Raw genomic sequence first — 15,426 nt, 5'->3', positions numbered from 1 at the left:
ACTGACCTGTGTCTATGTCTAATATTAAAGTTAAATAACACTCAGGACCACCAACACGAGGGCCAGAGGCCCCAAGCTCTACTGTAGATCCATGTGGGTGTAAGGGGACCAGGACTATAGTCTGGTACAGAATGTGTGTTCATGTGAGTCTCTCTCTCCAGGCAGCATGGGGCGGCGGCCTGCTGATGTCAGAACGACACAGGATGAAACTACAGGGTATTGAGAGGTAACCACATCAAACAAAGAACAATGAAATGTTTCAGTCTGAGTTCCTCGGGGGAGGCAGCTCTAAAACTGTAGACTAACATCACATTTATAAAGACCAGAACATAGATGTGTTATTTAGTCAGGGTCAGTAGGTCTAACACTCTTTTTCAGAGCCTCCTCTGTAACCTGGAATCCTCATAAGATGATGGGTGTCCCTCTTCAGTGCTCGGCCATCCTGGTGAAGAAGAAAGTAAGTGTTCCCTCCTTCTATGTGCAGTGCCAGTGTTTCCTGTGGTTCTAGATATTTCCTTGTTGTTCTACAGTCTTTGTTTCTAGTAACATCAGCTACACCACAGTTTGGAGACAACAGAACTGTTGGAGCGATTCCTGACACAAGCATCTCTCTGAGGGTCAAACTGTTAGATCTTCATTCTGCAGATGTCAGGCCAACGTTGTTATTCATGTTTGACTCTGTGTCGTTACTTAAAAAGTTCAAAACAGGCTTTGACATTCATCTTTGTTTGGTCTGTGTTTTCTAAAAGATTGTAGAGCAAACGAGCAGACCCCTGCAGATCATGGCTATCATTTACTAAGCAGTGTTATTTCTCTGTATTTAACAGTGTTATTTCTCTGTATTTAACAGTGTTATTTCTCTGTATTTAACAGTGTTATTTCTCTGTATTTAGCAGTGTTATTTCTCTGTATTTAGCAGTGTTATTTCTCTGTATTTAGCAGTGTTAGTTCTCTGTATTTAGCAGTGTTAGTTCTCTGTATTTAGCAGTGTTATTTCTCTGTATTTAACAGTGTTATTTCTCTGTATTTAGCAGTGTTATTTCTCTGTATTTAGCAGTGTTATTTCTCTGTATTTAAGAGTGTTATTTGTCTGTATTTAGCAGTGTTATTTCTCTGTATTTAACAGTGTTATTTCTCTGTATTTAGCAGTGTTATTTCTCTGTATTTAGCAGTGTTATTTCTCTGTATTTAAGAGTGTTATTTGTCTGTATTTAACAGTGTTATTTCTCTGTATTTAACAGTGTTATTTGTCTGTATTTAACAGTGTTATTTCTCTGTATTTAGCAGTGTTATTTGTCTGTATTTAGCAGTGTTATTTCTCTGTATTTAACAGTGTTATTTCTCTGTATTTAACAGTGTTATTTCTCTGTATTTAACAGTGTTATTTCTCTGTATTTAGCAGTGTTATTTCTCTGTATTTAACAGTGTTATTTCTCTGTATTTAGCAGTGTTATTTCTCTGTATTTAGCAGTGTTATTTCTCTGTATTTAGCAGTGTTATTTCTCTGTATTTAGCAGTGTTATTTCTCTGTATTTAGCAGTGTTATTTCTCTGTATTTAGCAGTGTTATTTGTCTGTATTTAGCAGTGTTATTTGTCTGTATTTAGCAGTGTTATTTCTCTGTATTTAACAGTGTTATTTCTCTGTATTTATCAGTGTTATTTCTCTGTATTTAGCAGTGTTAGTTCTCTGTATTTAGCAGTGTTAGTTCTCTGTATTTAGCAGTGTTATTTCTCTGTATTTAGCACAGTGTTATTTCTCTGTATTTAGCAGTGTTATTTCTCTGTATTTAGCAGTGTTATTTGTCTGTATTTAGCAGTGTTATTTGTCTGTATTTAGCAGTGTTATTTCTCTGTATTTAGCAGTGTTATTTCTCTGTATTTAACAGTGTTATTTCTCTGTATTTAGCAGTGTTATTTCTCTGTATTTAGCAGTGTTATTTCTCTGTATTTAGCAGTGTTATTTGTCTGTATTTAGCAGTGTTATTTGTCTGTATTTAGCAGTGTTATTTCTCTGTATTTAGCAGTGTTATTTCTCTGTATTTAACAGTGTTATATCTCTGTATTTAGCAGTGTTATTTGTCTGTATTTAGCAGTGTTATTTGTCTGTATTTAGCAGTGTTATTTCTCTGTATTTAACAGTGTTATTTCTCTGTATTTAGCAGTGTTATTTCTCTGTATTTAGCAGTGTTATTTCTCTGTATTTAGCAGTGTTATTTCTCTGTATTTAGCAGTGTTATTTCTCTGTATTTAGCAGTGTTATTTCTCTGTATTTAGCAGTGTTATTTCTCTGTATTTAGCAGTGTTATTTCTTTGTATTTAGCAGTGTTATTTGTCTGTATTTAGCAGTGTTATTCTCTGTATTTAGCAGTGTTATTCTCTGTATTTAGCAGTGTTATTTCTCTGTATTTAGCAGTGTTATTTCTCTGTATTTAACAGTGTTATTTCTGTATTTAGCAGTGTTATTTGTCTGTATTTAGCAGTGTTATTTCTCTGTATTTAGCAGTGTTATTTCTCTGTATTTAGCAGTGTTATTTCTCTGTATTTAGCAGTGTTATTTCTTTGTATTTAACAGTGTTATTTCTCTGTATTTAACAGTGTTATTTCTCTGTATTTAGTGTTATTTGTCTGTATTTAGCAGTGTTATTTGTCTGTATTTAACAGTGTTATTTCTTTGTATTTAACAGTGTTATTTCTCTGTATTTAACAGTGTTATTTGTCTGTATTTAGCAGTGTTATTTGTCTGTATTTAACAGTGTTATTTCTTTGTATTTAGCAGTGTTATTTCTCTGTATTTAGCAGTGTTATTTCTCTGTATTTAGCAGTGTTATTTCTCTGTATTTAGCAGTGTTATTTCTCTGTATTTAGTGTTATCTCTGTATTTAGCAGTGTTATTTCTCTGTATTTAGCAGTGTTATTTCTCTGTATTTAGCAGTGTTATTTCTCTGTATTTAGCAGTGTTATTTCTCTGTATTTAGCAGTGTTATTTCTCTGTATTTAGCAGTGTTATTTGTCTGTATTTAGCAGTGTTATTTGTCTGTATTTAGCAGTGTTATTTCTCTGTATTTAACAGTGTTATTTCTCTGTATTTAACAGTGTTATTTCTCTGTATTTAACAGTGTTATTTCTCTGTATTTATCAGTGTTATTTCTATGTATTTATCAGTGTTATTTCTCTGTATTTAGCAGTGTTATTTCTCTGTATTTAGCAGTGTTATTTCTCTGTATTTAGCAGTGTTAGTTCTCTGTATTTAGCAGTGTTAGTTCTCTGTATTTAGCAGTGTTATTTCTCTGTATTTAACAGTGTTATTTCTCTGTATTTAGCAGTGTTATTTGTCTGTATTTAACAGTGTTATTTCTCTGTATTTAGCAGTGTTATTTCTCTGTATTTAACAGTGTTATTTCTCTGTATTTAACAGTGTTATTTCTCTGTATTTAGCAGTGTTATTTCTCTGTATTTAGCAGTGTTATTTCTCTGTATTTAGCAGTGTTATTTCTCTGTATTTAGCAGTGTTATTTCTCTGTATTTAGCAGTGTTATTTCTCTGTATTTAGCAGTGTTATTTCTCTGTATTTAGCAGTGTTATTTGTCTGTATTTAACAGTGTTATTTCTATGTATTTAACAGTGTTATTTCTCTGTATTTAACAGTGTTATTTCTCTGTATTTAGCAGTGTTATTTCTCTGTATTTAGCAGTGTTATTTGTCTGTATTTAACAGTGTTATTTCTCTGTATTTAGCAGTGTTATTTCTCTGTATTTAACAGTGTTATTTCTCTGTATTTAGCAGTGTTATTTCTCTGTATTTAGCAGTGTTATTTCTCTGTATTTAGCAGTGTTATTTCTCTGTATTTAACAGTGTTATTTCTCTGTATTTAGCAGTGTTATTTCTCTGTATTTAGCAGTGTTATTTCTCTGTATTTAGCAGTGTTATTTCTCTGTATTTAGCAGTGTTATTTCTCTGTATTTAGCAGTGTTATTTCTCTGTATTTAGCAGTGTTATTTCTCTGTATTTAGCAGTGTTATTTCTTTGTATTTAACAGTGTTATTTCTCTGTATTTAGCAGTGTTATTTCTCTGTATTTAGCAGTGTTATTTCTCTGTATTTAGCAGTGTTATTTCTCTGTATTTAGCAGTGTTATTTCTCTGTATTTAGCAGTGTTATTTCTCTGTATTTAGCAGTGTTATTTCTCTGTATTTAGCAGTGTTATTTCTCTGTATTTAGCAGTGTTATTTCTCTGTATTTAGCAGTGTTATTTCTCTGTATTTAGCAGTGTTATTTCTCTGTATTTAGCAGTGTTATTTCTCTGTATTTAGCAGTGTTATTTCTCTGTATTTAGCAGTGTTATTTGTCTGTATTTAGCAGTGTTATTTGTCTGTATTTAGCAGTGTTATTTCTCTGTATTTAGCAGTGTTATTTCTCTGTATTTAGCAGTGTTATTTCTCTGTATTTAGCAGTGTTATTTCTCTGTATTTAGCAGTGTTATTTCTTTGTATTTAACAGTGTTATTTCTCTGTATTTAACAGTGTTATTTCTCTGTATTTAGCAGTGTTATTTCTCTGTATTTAGCAGTGTTATTTCTCTGTATTTAGCAGTGTTATTTCTCTGTATTTAGCAGTGTTATTTCTCTGTATTTAGCAGTGTTATTTCTCTGTATTTAGCAGTGTTATTTCTCTGTATTTAACAGTGTTATTTCTCTGTATTTAGCAGTGTTATTTGTCTGTATTTAGCAGTGTTATATCTCTGTATTTAGCAGTGTTATTTCTCTGTATTTAACAGTGTTATTTCTCTGTATTTAGCAGTGTTATTTCTCTGTATTTAGCAGTGTTATTTCTCTGTATTTAGCAGTGTTATTTCTCTGTATTTAACAGTGTTATTTCTCTGTATTTAGCAGTGTTATTTCTCTGTATTTAGCAGTGTTATTTCTCTGTATTTAGCAGTGTTATTTCTCTGTATTTAGCAGTGTTATTTCTCTGTATTTAGCAGTGTTATTTCTCTGTATTTAGCAGTGTTATTTGTCTGTATTTAGCAGTGTTATTTCTCTGTATTTAGCAGTGTTATTTCTCTGTATTTAGCAGTGTTATTTCTCTGTATTTATCAGTGTTATTTCTCTGTATTTAGCAGTGTTATTTGTCTGTATTTAGCAGTGTTATTTCTCTGTATTTAACAGTGTTATTTCTCTGTATTTAGCAGTGTTATTTGTCTGTATTTAGCAGTGTTATTTCTCTGTATTTAGCAGTGTTATTTCTCTGTATTTAGCAGTGTTATTTGTCTGTATTTAACAGTGTTATTTGTCTGTATTTAGCAGTGTTATTTCTCTGTATTTAGCAGTGTTATTTCTCTGTATTTAACAGTGTTATTTGTCTGTATTTAGCAGTGTTATTTCTCTGTATTTAGCAGTGTTATTTCTCTGTATTTAGCAGTGTTATTTCTCTGTATTTAACAGTGTTATTTGTCTGTATTTAGCAGTGTTATTTCTCTGTATTTACCAGTGTTATTTCTCTGTATTTAGCAGTGTTATTTGTCTGTATTTAGCAGTGTTATTTCTCTGTATTTAGCAGTGTTATTTCTCTGTATTTAGCAGTGTTATTTCTCTGTATTTAGCAGTGTTATTTGTCTGTATTTAGCAGTGTTATTCTCTGTATTTTGCAGTTATTTATTTCTCTGTATTTAGCAGTGTTATTTCTCTGTATTTAGCAGTGTTATTCTCTGTATTTAGCAGTGTTATTTCTCTGTATTTAGCAGTGTTATTTCTCTGTATTTAGCAGTGTTTGTCTAACAGTGTTGTCTGTATTTAGCAGTGTTATTTCTCTGTATTTAGCAGTGTTATTTCTGTATTTAGCAGTGTTATTTCTCTGTATTTAACAGTGTTATGTCTAGCAGTGTTATTTGTGTATTTAGCAGTGTTATCTGTATTTAGCAGTGTTATTTCTCTGTATTTAGCAGCAGTGTTATTTCTCTGTATTTAGTGTTTGTCTGTATTTCAGATTGTTCTGCAGTATTTAGCAGTATTTCTCTGTATTTATTTATTTCTCTGTATTTAGCAGTGTCTCTGTATTTAGCAGTGTCTCTGTATTTAGCAGTGTTATTTCTCTGTATTTAGCAGTTATTTCTCTGTATTTAGTGTTATTTCTCTGTATTTAGCAGTTTATTTTCTGTCTTATTTGTTCTCTGTATTTAGCAGTGTTATTTCTGTATTTATCTCTGTTCTATTGCATGTTATGATTCAGTATTTCTGTATTTAGCAGTGTTATTTCTCTGTATTTAGCAGTGTTATTTCTCTGTATTTACAGTGTTATTTGTCTGTATTTAGCAGTGTTATTTCTGTATTTAGCAGTGTTATTTCTCTGTATTTAGCAGTGTTATTTCTCTGTATTTAGCAGTGTTATTTCTCTGTATATTTAGCACATGTTATCTCTGTATTTATTTACAGTGTTATTTGTCTGTATTTAGCAGTGTTATTTACAGTGTCTGTATTTAGCAGTGTTATTTCTCTGTATTTAACAGTGTTAGTCTGTATTTAGCAGTTGTATTTAGTATTTCTGTATTTAGCAGTGTATTTAGCAGTATTTAGTGTTAGTATTTCTCTGTATTTAGCAGTGTTATTTGTCTGTATTTAGCAGTGTTATTTCTCTGTATTTAGCAGTGTTATTTCTCTGTATTTAACAGTGTTATTTGTCTGTATTTAGCAGTTATTTCTCTGTATGTTAGCAGTGTTATTTCTCTGTATTTAGCAGTGTTATTTCTCTGTATTTTAGCAGTGTTATTTAGCAGTGTTATTTCTCAATTTAGCAGTGTTATTTCTCTGTATTTAACAGTGTTATTTCTCTGTATTTAGCAGTGTGTGTATTCTCAGTGTATTTTAGCAAATGTATTTATGTATTTAACAGTGTTAGTTTATTTCTCTGTATTTAGCAGTGTTATTTCTCTGTATTTAGCAGCATTTGCGTAGCAGTGTTATCTCGTATTTAGCATTATTTCTCTGTATTTAGCAGTGTTATTTCTCTGTATTTAGCAGTGTTATTTCTTTATTTAGCAGTGTTATGTCTCTGTATTTAGCAGTGTTTTGTAGTGCTCAGTGTTATCTGTTATGATGTTGTTACAGCATTTCTCTGTATTTAAACAGTGTTATCTCTGTGAAGCAGTGTTATTGTCTTTGTTCAGGGATTTTGGTTATTTCTCTGTATTTACAGTGTTATTCTTTTAGTGTAGTCTGTATTTGTGTTATTTCTGTGTATTTAAAGTGTTATGTATCATATTTAGCAGTGTTATTTGTCTGCTTTAGCAGTGTTATTTCTCTTGAATTTTCCTTCTCTGTATTTAGGAAGAGGAGGCAGCAGTGTATCTCTGTATTTTGACATGTTATTTGTTGATTTTTTGAGACTTAAAAATGGATGTTTTTTGAGACTGTTTATCCACTTTTTGTATAACTGTTATTTGACACTGTTAAGTGTTAGTATTTAATCATGTTGTCAGTGTTATCTTAGAACTATTTGGTGTAAACAGTGTTATCTTGTATAAATTAGCTGAATTGCATTACATGATTTATATTTGGTTATTTTTGCAAAGTAGAACAGTCTCAGTTTGGATCATGTCTGGCACTTTTATTGTGATCAGTGTATATAGCAGTTTGTTATGTCTGTATTTAGCAGTGTTATTTCTCGTGAAATAAGAGATGCTGTTTCTCCACTAGCAGCATTTATGTTATTTTATAGCAGTGTTATTCTCTGTATTTAAAGCACTGTTTTGATCATGTTGTTGTTTGACAGTGTTATTTGTGTATTTAGCAGTGTTTTCTCTGGCCACCATCTGTCTGGTTTGCAGAAGCACATGTCTCTTTCTGCAACATGTTATTTCAGCAGTGTTTAACTAGTTTTCTTTACTCTTTTTGACTGAGTTTCTCATGTTTGTGTTTCTTGTTGGCAGTATACATTTGTTGGAAGAAGGTGTAAGCCTGTTATTTTGAACTCTGCAGTATGTGGCCATAGTTTTCATCTTTGCTGTTGTGTTCATCCATTGTGTATTTAACAGAGGACAGTATTAGTGTGTTTACATGGACTTGACTATCCCAGTTTGAGTGTTATATCCTGTTTATGTGTTTGTGTGTTTATAATCATATTGTGTGTATACACAGTGTTTGTATTTAGCTCAGTGTTATTGTCAGTGGAATACACAATGACTGAGAGTGATTGTAATGATGTTATTCTTCTCATCTAGCAGTGGTACAACTGTATGCACAGGCATCTCTCTGTATTTAAGCAGTGTTATTAAACCTGATCAAACTTATGCCTAATAAAAGCTGCTGTTTGATTTACTGCTCTGAAAAACTCCAATGTGTCTTCTGCTAATGTCATGTTAATTCTGTGCTGTTTAATGTCATTTTTGTAACTGTTGTATCCTGCCGAGGTACTTTAAATTTTGGTTGTTAACTGTTTTCCAGTGCATCATATGGAGCATTTAAACTTGATTGTATGTAGTCCTTTTAAAATACACGAGTAGGTTAAAGTGACATGATTTATTAGTGGATCATAATCATCTTGTTGCTAAAAAGTGTATAGATAATTAATACTCAATGGAAATCTTCCCAGAACGTGCTTCACAGGAATTTTAATTTTATTGTTATTGTTTGATGTAGATGCAGTTTATATTGGATAGTCATTTGAAACACACACACCCACCTACCCACCCCCACACACACACACACCCACACACACACACACATATTTTAAAAATCAGAATATAAATGTATATGAATATGCACAGATGTGACTGTTAACACAACCTTTAGCCGATTAGCAATAAAGTTACGTACAACACCGCTACTTAAAATGATTTCTGTAATCGCAGTATGTAATTTGCAGTGTGTTTTTCAAGATTTTTTAGTTACTGTAACCTCCTGTGTAGTTAAATGTCGTCAAATAAATGGATTTACACATCTATCTACATCAAATTGATCGATAATTATTCCATTCATTCATCTGACAGCTACGACAGATCTTTGAGCTCGAGACATAGCTGTCCATGCTATTTGCCGGTTAAAATAACTTTTAAAACTGATCGATTACAAAAATATGTGCAAGAAGTAAGAGTGACAACAATTTTATTTTTACTTGTAATAGAATGAAGATTCAGCAGTCAAAAGATTAGGTACTCCTCGCCAGGGATCATTTAAATACATGGCATCCCCCGTTGGCCCACCGCCTAAAGGTATCCATGGACCAAACCATGGACTTTCAGGGTTAGGGTTGACATGAGGCTGAGGGTTAGTAGGGTTGGCATGAGGCTGAGGTTTGTAGGGTTGGCATGAAGCTGAGGGTTAGTAGGGTTGGGGTTGACATGAGGCTGAAGGTTTATAGGGTTAGGGTTGACATGAGGCTGAGAGTTAGTAGGGTTGGCATGAGGCTAAGGGTTTGTAGGGTTGGGGTTGACATGAGGCTGAAGGTTTATAGGGTTAGGGTTGACATGAGGCTGAGAGTTAGTAGGGTTGGCATGAAGCTGAGGGTTAGTAGGGTTGGGGTTTGCATGAGGCTGAAGGTTTATAGGGTTAGGGTTGACATGAGGCTGAGAGTTAGTAGGGTTGGCATGAGGCTAAGGGTTTGTAGGGTTAACATGAAGTTGAGGGTTAGTAGGGTTGGCATGAGGCTAAGGGTTTGTAGGGTTAACATGAAGCTGAGGGTTCGTAGAGTTGGGGTTTGCATGAGGCTGAAGGTTTATAGGGTTAGGGTTGACATGAGGCTGAGGGTTAGTAGGGTTGGGGTTGACATGAAGCTGAGGGTTAGCAGGGTTGGGGTTTGCATGAGGCTGAGGGTTTATAGGGTTAGGGTTGACATGAGGCTGAGAGTTAGTAGGGTTGGCATGAGGCTGAGGGTTTGTAGGGTTGACATGAAGCTGAGGGTTAGTAGGGTTGGCATGAGGCTGAGGGTAAGGTAGTTAGGGTTGACATGAAGCTGAGGGTTAGTAGGGTAAGTAGGGTTGGGGTTGACTTGAGGCTGAGGGTAAGTAGGGTTGGCATGAAGCTGAGGGTTCGTAGAGTTGGGGTTTGCATGAGGCTGAAGGTTTATAGGGTTAGGGTTGACATGAGGCTGAGGGTTAGTAGGGTTGGGGTTTGCATGAGGCTGAGGGTTTATAGGGTTGGGGTTGACATGAGGCTGAGAGTTAGTATTGCATGAGGCTGATTTGTAGTTGACATGAAGCTGAGGTTAGTGTGTTGAGGCTAAATGGATAGTTAGGGTTTACATGAAGCTGAGGGTAAGATATGGTTGACTTATGGTTAGTAGGGTTGGGGTTGACTTGAGGCTGAGGGTTAGTAGGGTTAGTAGGGTTAGGGTTGACATGAGGCTGAGGGTAAGATATGGTTGACTTGAGGCTGAGGGTAAAGTAGAGTTGACATGAGGCTGAGGGTTCGTAGTGTTAGGAAGGTTAGGATTGACATGAGGCTGAAGGTCTGTAGGGTTAGGGTTAACATGAGGTTGAGAGTTAGTAGGGTTGGCATGAGGCTTAGGGTTAATAGGGTTGTTGTTGACATGCAGCTGAGGGTCAGTAGGGTTAGGATTAGGCATGAGGATGAGGATTAATAAGGTTAGGTTAGTGTTGGCATGAGCATAGGGTTAGGAGTTAGGTTTGACATGAGGCTGAGGGTTAGCAGGGTTGTTGTTGACATGAGGATAAGGGTTAGTAGGGTTGTTGTTGACATGAGGATAAGGGTTAGGTTAGGGTTGGCATGAGCGTAGGGTTAGGGTATAAGGTATCCAAGGACCAAACCATGGACTTTTAGGGTTATAGAGTCTTTCAGGTCAGTGTTTAATCATGCTAGTAGGCTGTAGTCTGACCACACATTCCGTCTTTCTGTCTCCCAGGGCTCTGAGGGTTTTGGATCTCAGGTCAACAAATGTCTGGAGAATGCCGAGTATCTGTATGATCGACTGCAGAGGAGGTCAGACTTTGAGCTGGTCTTCAGACACAAAGTAAGACATTCCTATGGACTAGGTTGAAAAAACAGGATCTGTGTATGATGTATTTTAATCAGAAAACGTCTGAGTAAAATCTCTAGAGAGCACGTTTCAGACATCAGGAGAGTTTGGTTCTCTAAGGATAAAGCATGCACTCATGAAACCAGCCTGATGAAAAGTCAAACATTTCTATATTTATATTTGATTAACATGAAAATAGAGATTTAATTGACTTTAAGTGTTGCTGCAAACATCTTTTTAAATGACATTAAACATATTTGTATTAAAAACACGACATGCAAGAAAAATATACTCAAAGAAGCTACTACACATGTATGTGTGTTGGTTGTAGCCGGAGCACAGCAACGTGTGTTTCTGGTACATTCCTCCCAGCCTGAGAGGCGTTCCTCCTGGACCGGACAGAGACACCAGACTCCATCAGGTGGGTGTGAGCAGCAGTCATCCTTAAGGTCATTTTGACTCCGCCTCCATCTGACACTTCAATCTTTATGGCGGTATTTCTGCAGGTGGCTCCACGGATCAAAGGTCGGATGATGGAGAAGGGCTCTGTTCTGATTGGCTACCAGCCGCTGGAAGACAAAGTGAATTTCTTCAGATGTGTTTTCTCCAATCCTGCCACGCAGCCGGAGGATGTCGACTTTCTGTTGGACGAGATCGCCTGGCTGGGCCATGACCTTTGACCTCTGACAGGAACGAGGGGTCTGAGCTCTGTCCATGAGCCCAAACCCTGGACTTTCCCCTCAGACCCAGATCTTCTTGCCCTAACCCTGGACTTTCCTATCAGACTGAGATCTTCTTACCCTAACCCTGAACTTTCCTATCAGACCCAGATCTTTGAACTGTGGACTTTTCTATGAAACTAAGATCTTCGAACCAAACCCTGGACTTTTCTATCAGACCCAGATCTTCAAACCCAAACCCTGGACTTTTCTATCAGCCCAAGATATTCTTACCATAACCCTGGACATTTCTTTCTGACCCAGATCTTCTTACCTTAGCCCTGGACTTTTCTATCTGACCCAGATCTTCTTACCTTAGCCCTGGACTTTTCTATCCGACCCAGATCTAATTACCTTAGCCCTGGACTTTTTTGGCTGTGTTCCCAGACTGAAACAGAGGTTTCCCTTCATCAGGGCCCAGCACGATGCCCAGGTTTCTGTTTTAGCAGCTCGTTAATATTCTTTCATTTTGGTCACTTTGCTATCTGAGTTGTTGCTCTGATTGTTTCTTGTTTTAACAACAGGTGTCTGAATCAAAGTTGTATTAACCCTTTGGGGTCAGAAATGACTCACCCTAATCTAAATGATCTTCATGTTCCTATTGGGCATTGATCATGTTGTTTTATGACAATAAAATGTTGTTTTGTGCTCTTTATGTGGATGGGGTAAGGGTTAAGAAAGAAGAATATGTAGTGTTCAACTGTGACCTCTATATACTCTTAATTCTCTACATGTCCTCAACAAAGCTTTTTTTTTTTTTTCATTTAATGAAATGTATTTCAACCACTTTGTGCTACTTTTTCAGCCATACATTAAACAAAAACATACATTTAATGCATTAACTGATCAATCATCACATGGATAATAAGAAACCCTGCTGATATTATGTTATAATAAAGACTGATTTAATGTAGTCGCCTTGCACTATGACAGATTCTTTGACAGTTATGCTTTCTAAAAACAGATTCAGTTATGGTTTCATGTTTTCTTATGTTGACAAGTTTGAAGTTACCCCACCAAAGGGCTTTGAAACTCATGTTAGGAACAGATTTAAGTCAGCTGTCTCCTTCCCTCCTCAAATGAACCCAAAAAATCATGCCTCTGAACCAAGAGGAATTATTACCACCATCCATGTCCATTTATCTATTAATGTTCATTAAAAGTAAACTTCATGTCCACCAAGGCCATATGAAGAACCTTGATATCCATGTATTTTCATCATAGGTACCGTTTCTTATGTTCATGTAAAACAAAATACATCATTCCTGTCAGTTTGAAGAGGCTACACATCCACCTATGTTCATAAAAAGAACCTGTAATTTTAATATGAAGAACCGTCTAACTTCAATGTTTATAAAAGGAGCCATTAGGGTTAAAAACGCTAAAATGGAAAAAAACGTTGCACTCAGTAAAATTCACGTAAAGAAACGGTGCATCCATAAATGTTTAGAAGAAGAAACTTTACATTCATTAATGCTGACATGAAGAACCTTTAAATTCACTAATGTTTAGATGAAGAACCTTTAAATTCACTAATGTTGAGATGAAGAACCTTTACATTCATTAATGTTTAGATGAAGAACCTTTAAATTCATCAATGTTTAGATGAAGAACCTTAACATTCATTAATGTTTAGATGAAGAACCTTTAAATTCATCAATGTTTAGATGAAGAACCTTTACATCCATTAATATTTAGATGAAGAACCTTTACATTCATTAATGTTTAGATGAAGAATCTTTACATTCATGAATGTTTAGATGAAGTACCTTTACATTCATTCACGTTGAGATGAAGAACATTTACATTCATTCATGTTTAGATGAGGAATCTTTACATTCATTCACGTTGAGATGAAGAACCTTCACATTAATGAATGTTGAGATGAAGAACCTTTACATTCACTAATGTTTAAATGAAGAACCTTCACATTCATTAATTTTGAGATGAAGAACCTTTACATTCATGAATGTTTAGATAAAGAACCTTTACATTCATTCATAGTGAGATGAAGAACCTTTACATTAATGAATGTTTAGATGAAGAACCTTCACAGTCATGAATGTTTCCATGAAGAACCTTTACATTAATGAATGTTTAAATGAAGAACCTTCACATTCATTAATTTTGAGATGAAGAACCTTTACATTCATGAATGTTTAGATAAAGAACCTTTACATTCATTCATAGTGAGATGAAGAACCTTTACATTAATGAATGTTCAGATGAAGAACCTTCACAGTGATGAATGTTGAGATGAAAAATTACATTCATTCATGTTGATATGAAAAACCTTTACATTCATTAATGGTCAGACGAAGAACCTTTTCATTCATTCATTTGAGATGAAGAACCTTTACATTCATTCATGTTTAGATGAAGAACCTTTACATTCATTCATGTTTAGATGAAGAACGTTTACTTTCATGAATGTTTAGTTGACGAACTATTACATTCATGAATGTTTAGATGAAGAACCTTTACATTCATTAATGTTTAGATGAAGAACCTTTACATCCATTAATATTTAGATGAAGAACCTTTACATTCATTCATGTTTAGATGAAGAACCTTTACATTCATTCATGTTTAGATGAAGAATCTTTACATTCATGAATGTTTAGATGAAGAACCTTTTCATTCATTCATGTTGAGATGAGGAATCTTTACATTCATTCATAGTGAGATGAAGAACCTTCACATTAATGAATGTTTAGATGAAGAACCTTTACATTCATTCATGTTTAGATGAAGAATCTTTACATTCATGAATGTTTAGATGAAGAACCTTTACATTCATTCATGTTGAGATGAGGAATCTTTACATTCATTCACGTTGAGATGAAGAACCTTTTCATTCATTTATGTTTAGATGAAGAACCTTTGCATTCATGAATGTTTAGATGAAGAACCTTTGCATTCATGAATGTTTAGATGAAGAACCTTTACATTCATTCATGTTTAGATGAAGAACCTTTAAATTCACTAATGTTTAGATGAAGAACCTTTACATTCATTCATGTTTAGATGAAGAATCTTTACATTCATGAATGTTTAGATGAAGAACCTTTTCATTCATTCATGTTTAGATGAAGAACGTTTACATTCATTCATGTTTAGATGAAGAACCTTTAAATTCACTAATGTTTAGATGAAGAACCTTTTCATTCATTCATGTTGAGATGAGGAATCTTTACATTCATTCATAGTGAGATGAAGAACCTTCACATTAATGAATGTTTAGATGAAGAACCTTTACATTCATTCATGTTTAGATGACGAACCTTTGCATTCATGAATGTTTAGATGAAGAACCTTTACATTCATTCATGTTGAGATGAAGAACCTTTACATTCATTCATGTTTAGATGAAGAACCTTTTCATTCATTTATGTTTAGATGAAGAACCTTTGCATTCATGAATGTTTAGATGAAGAACCTTTACATTCATTCATGTTTAGATGAAGAACCTTTACATTCATTCATGTTTAGATGAAGAACCTTTACATTCATTCATGTTTAGATGAAGAACCTTTTCATTCATTCATGTTTAGATGAAGAACCTTTTCATTCATTCATGTTTAGATGAAGAACGTTTACATTCATTCATGTTTAGATGAAGAACCTTTACATTCATCAATTTTTCTGACATCTACAGTCTCTGTAATGGTCACTCCATCATCAGGAATGTCCATGTCCTGACACCACTTAATGACCTTCCCCAGTTCACTGTTTTTACCTGC

General features: G+C 34.4%; 1 protein-coding gene across 1 annotated transcript; it reads left to right on the top strand.

Moving 5' to 3' along the window:
• Window positions 1-10,551: 10,551 nt before the first annotated feature.
• Window positions 10,552-11,964, top strand: LOC121519848 (glutamate decarboxylase 1-like). Its single transcript, XM_041802885.1, has 4 exons — window positions 10,552-10,572; window positions 10,851-10,958; window positions 11,296-11,385; window positions 11,471-11,964. Exons 1-4 carry the CDS (start codon window positions 10,552-10,554, stop codon window positions 11,642-11,644), a joined length of 393 nt encoding a protein of 130 aa, XP_041658819.1. The 3' UTR covers window positions 11,645-11,964.
• The last annotated feature ends 3,462 nt before the right edge of the window (window positions 11,965-15,426 follow it).

Source organism: Cheilinus undulatus, linkage group 13, assembly GCF_018320785.1.
Source record: "Cheilinus undulatus linkage group 13, ASM1832078v1, whole genome shotgun sequence".
Taxonomy (NCBI): Eukaryota; Metazoa; Chordata; class Actinopteri; order Labriformes; family Labridae; genus Cheilinus; species Cheilinus undulatus.
The sequence above is the reverse complement of the archived record's forward strand: the minus strand, read 5'-3'. Positions and strand labels throughout refer to the sequence as shown.

Coding starts and splice junctions, on each gene's coding strand:
- LOC121519848 (XM_041802885.1), top strand. CDS start 10,552: ATGAGGATGAGGATTAATAAG. Junction 10,573..10,850: donor TGAGGATGAGGATTAATAAG/GTTAGGTTAGTG, acceptor TCTGTCTCCCAG/GGCTCTGAGGGTTTTGGATC. Junction 11,386..11,470: donor GAGACACCAGACTCCATCAG/GTGGGTGTGAGC, acceptor GTATTTCTGCAG/GTGGCTCCACGGATCAAAGG.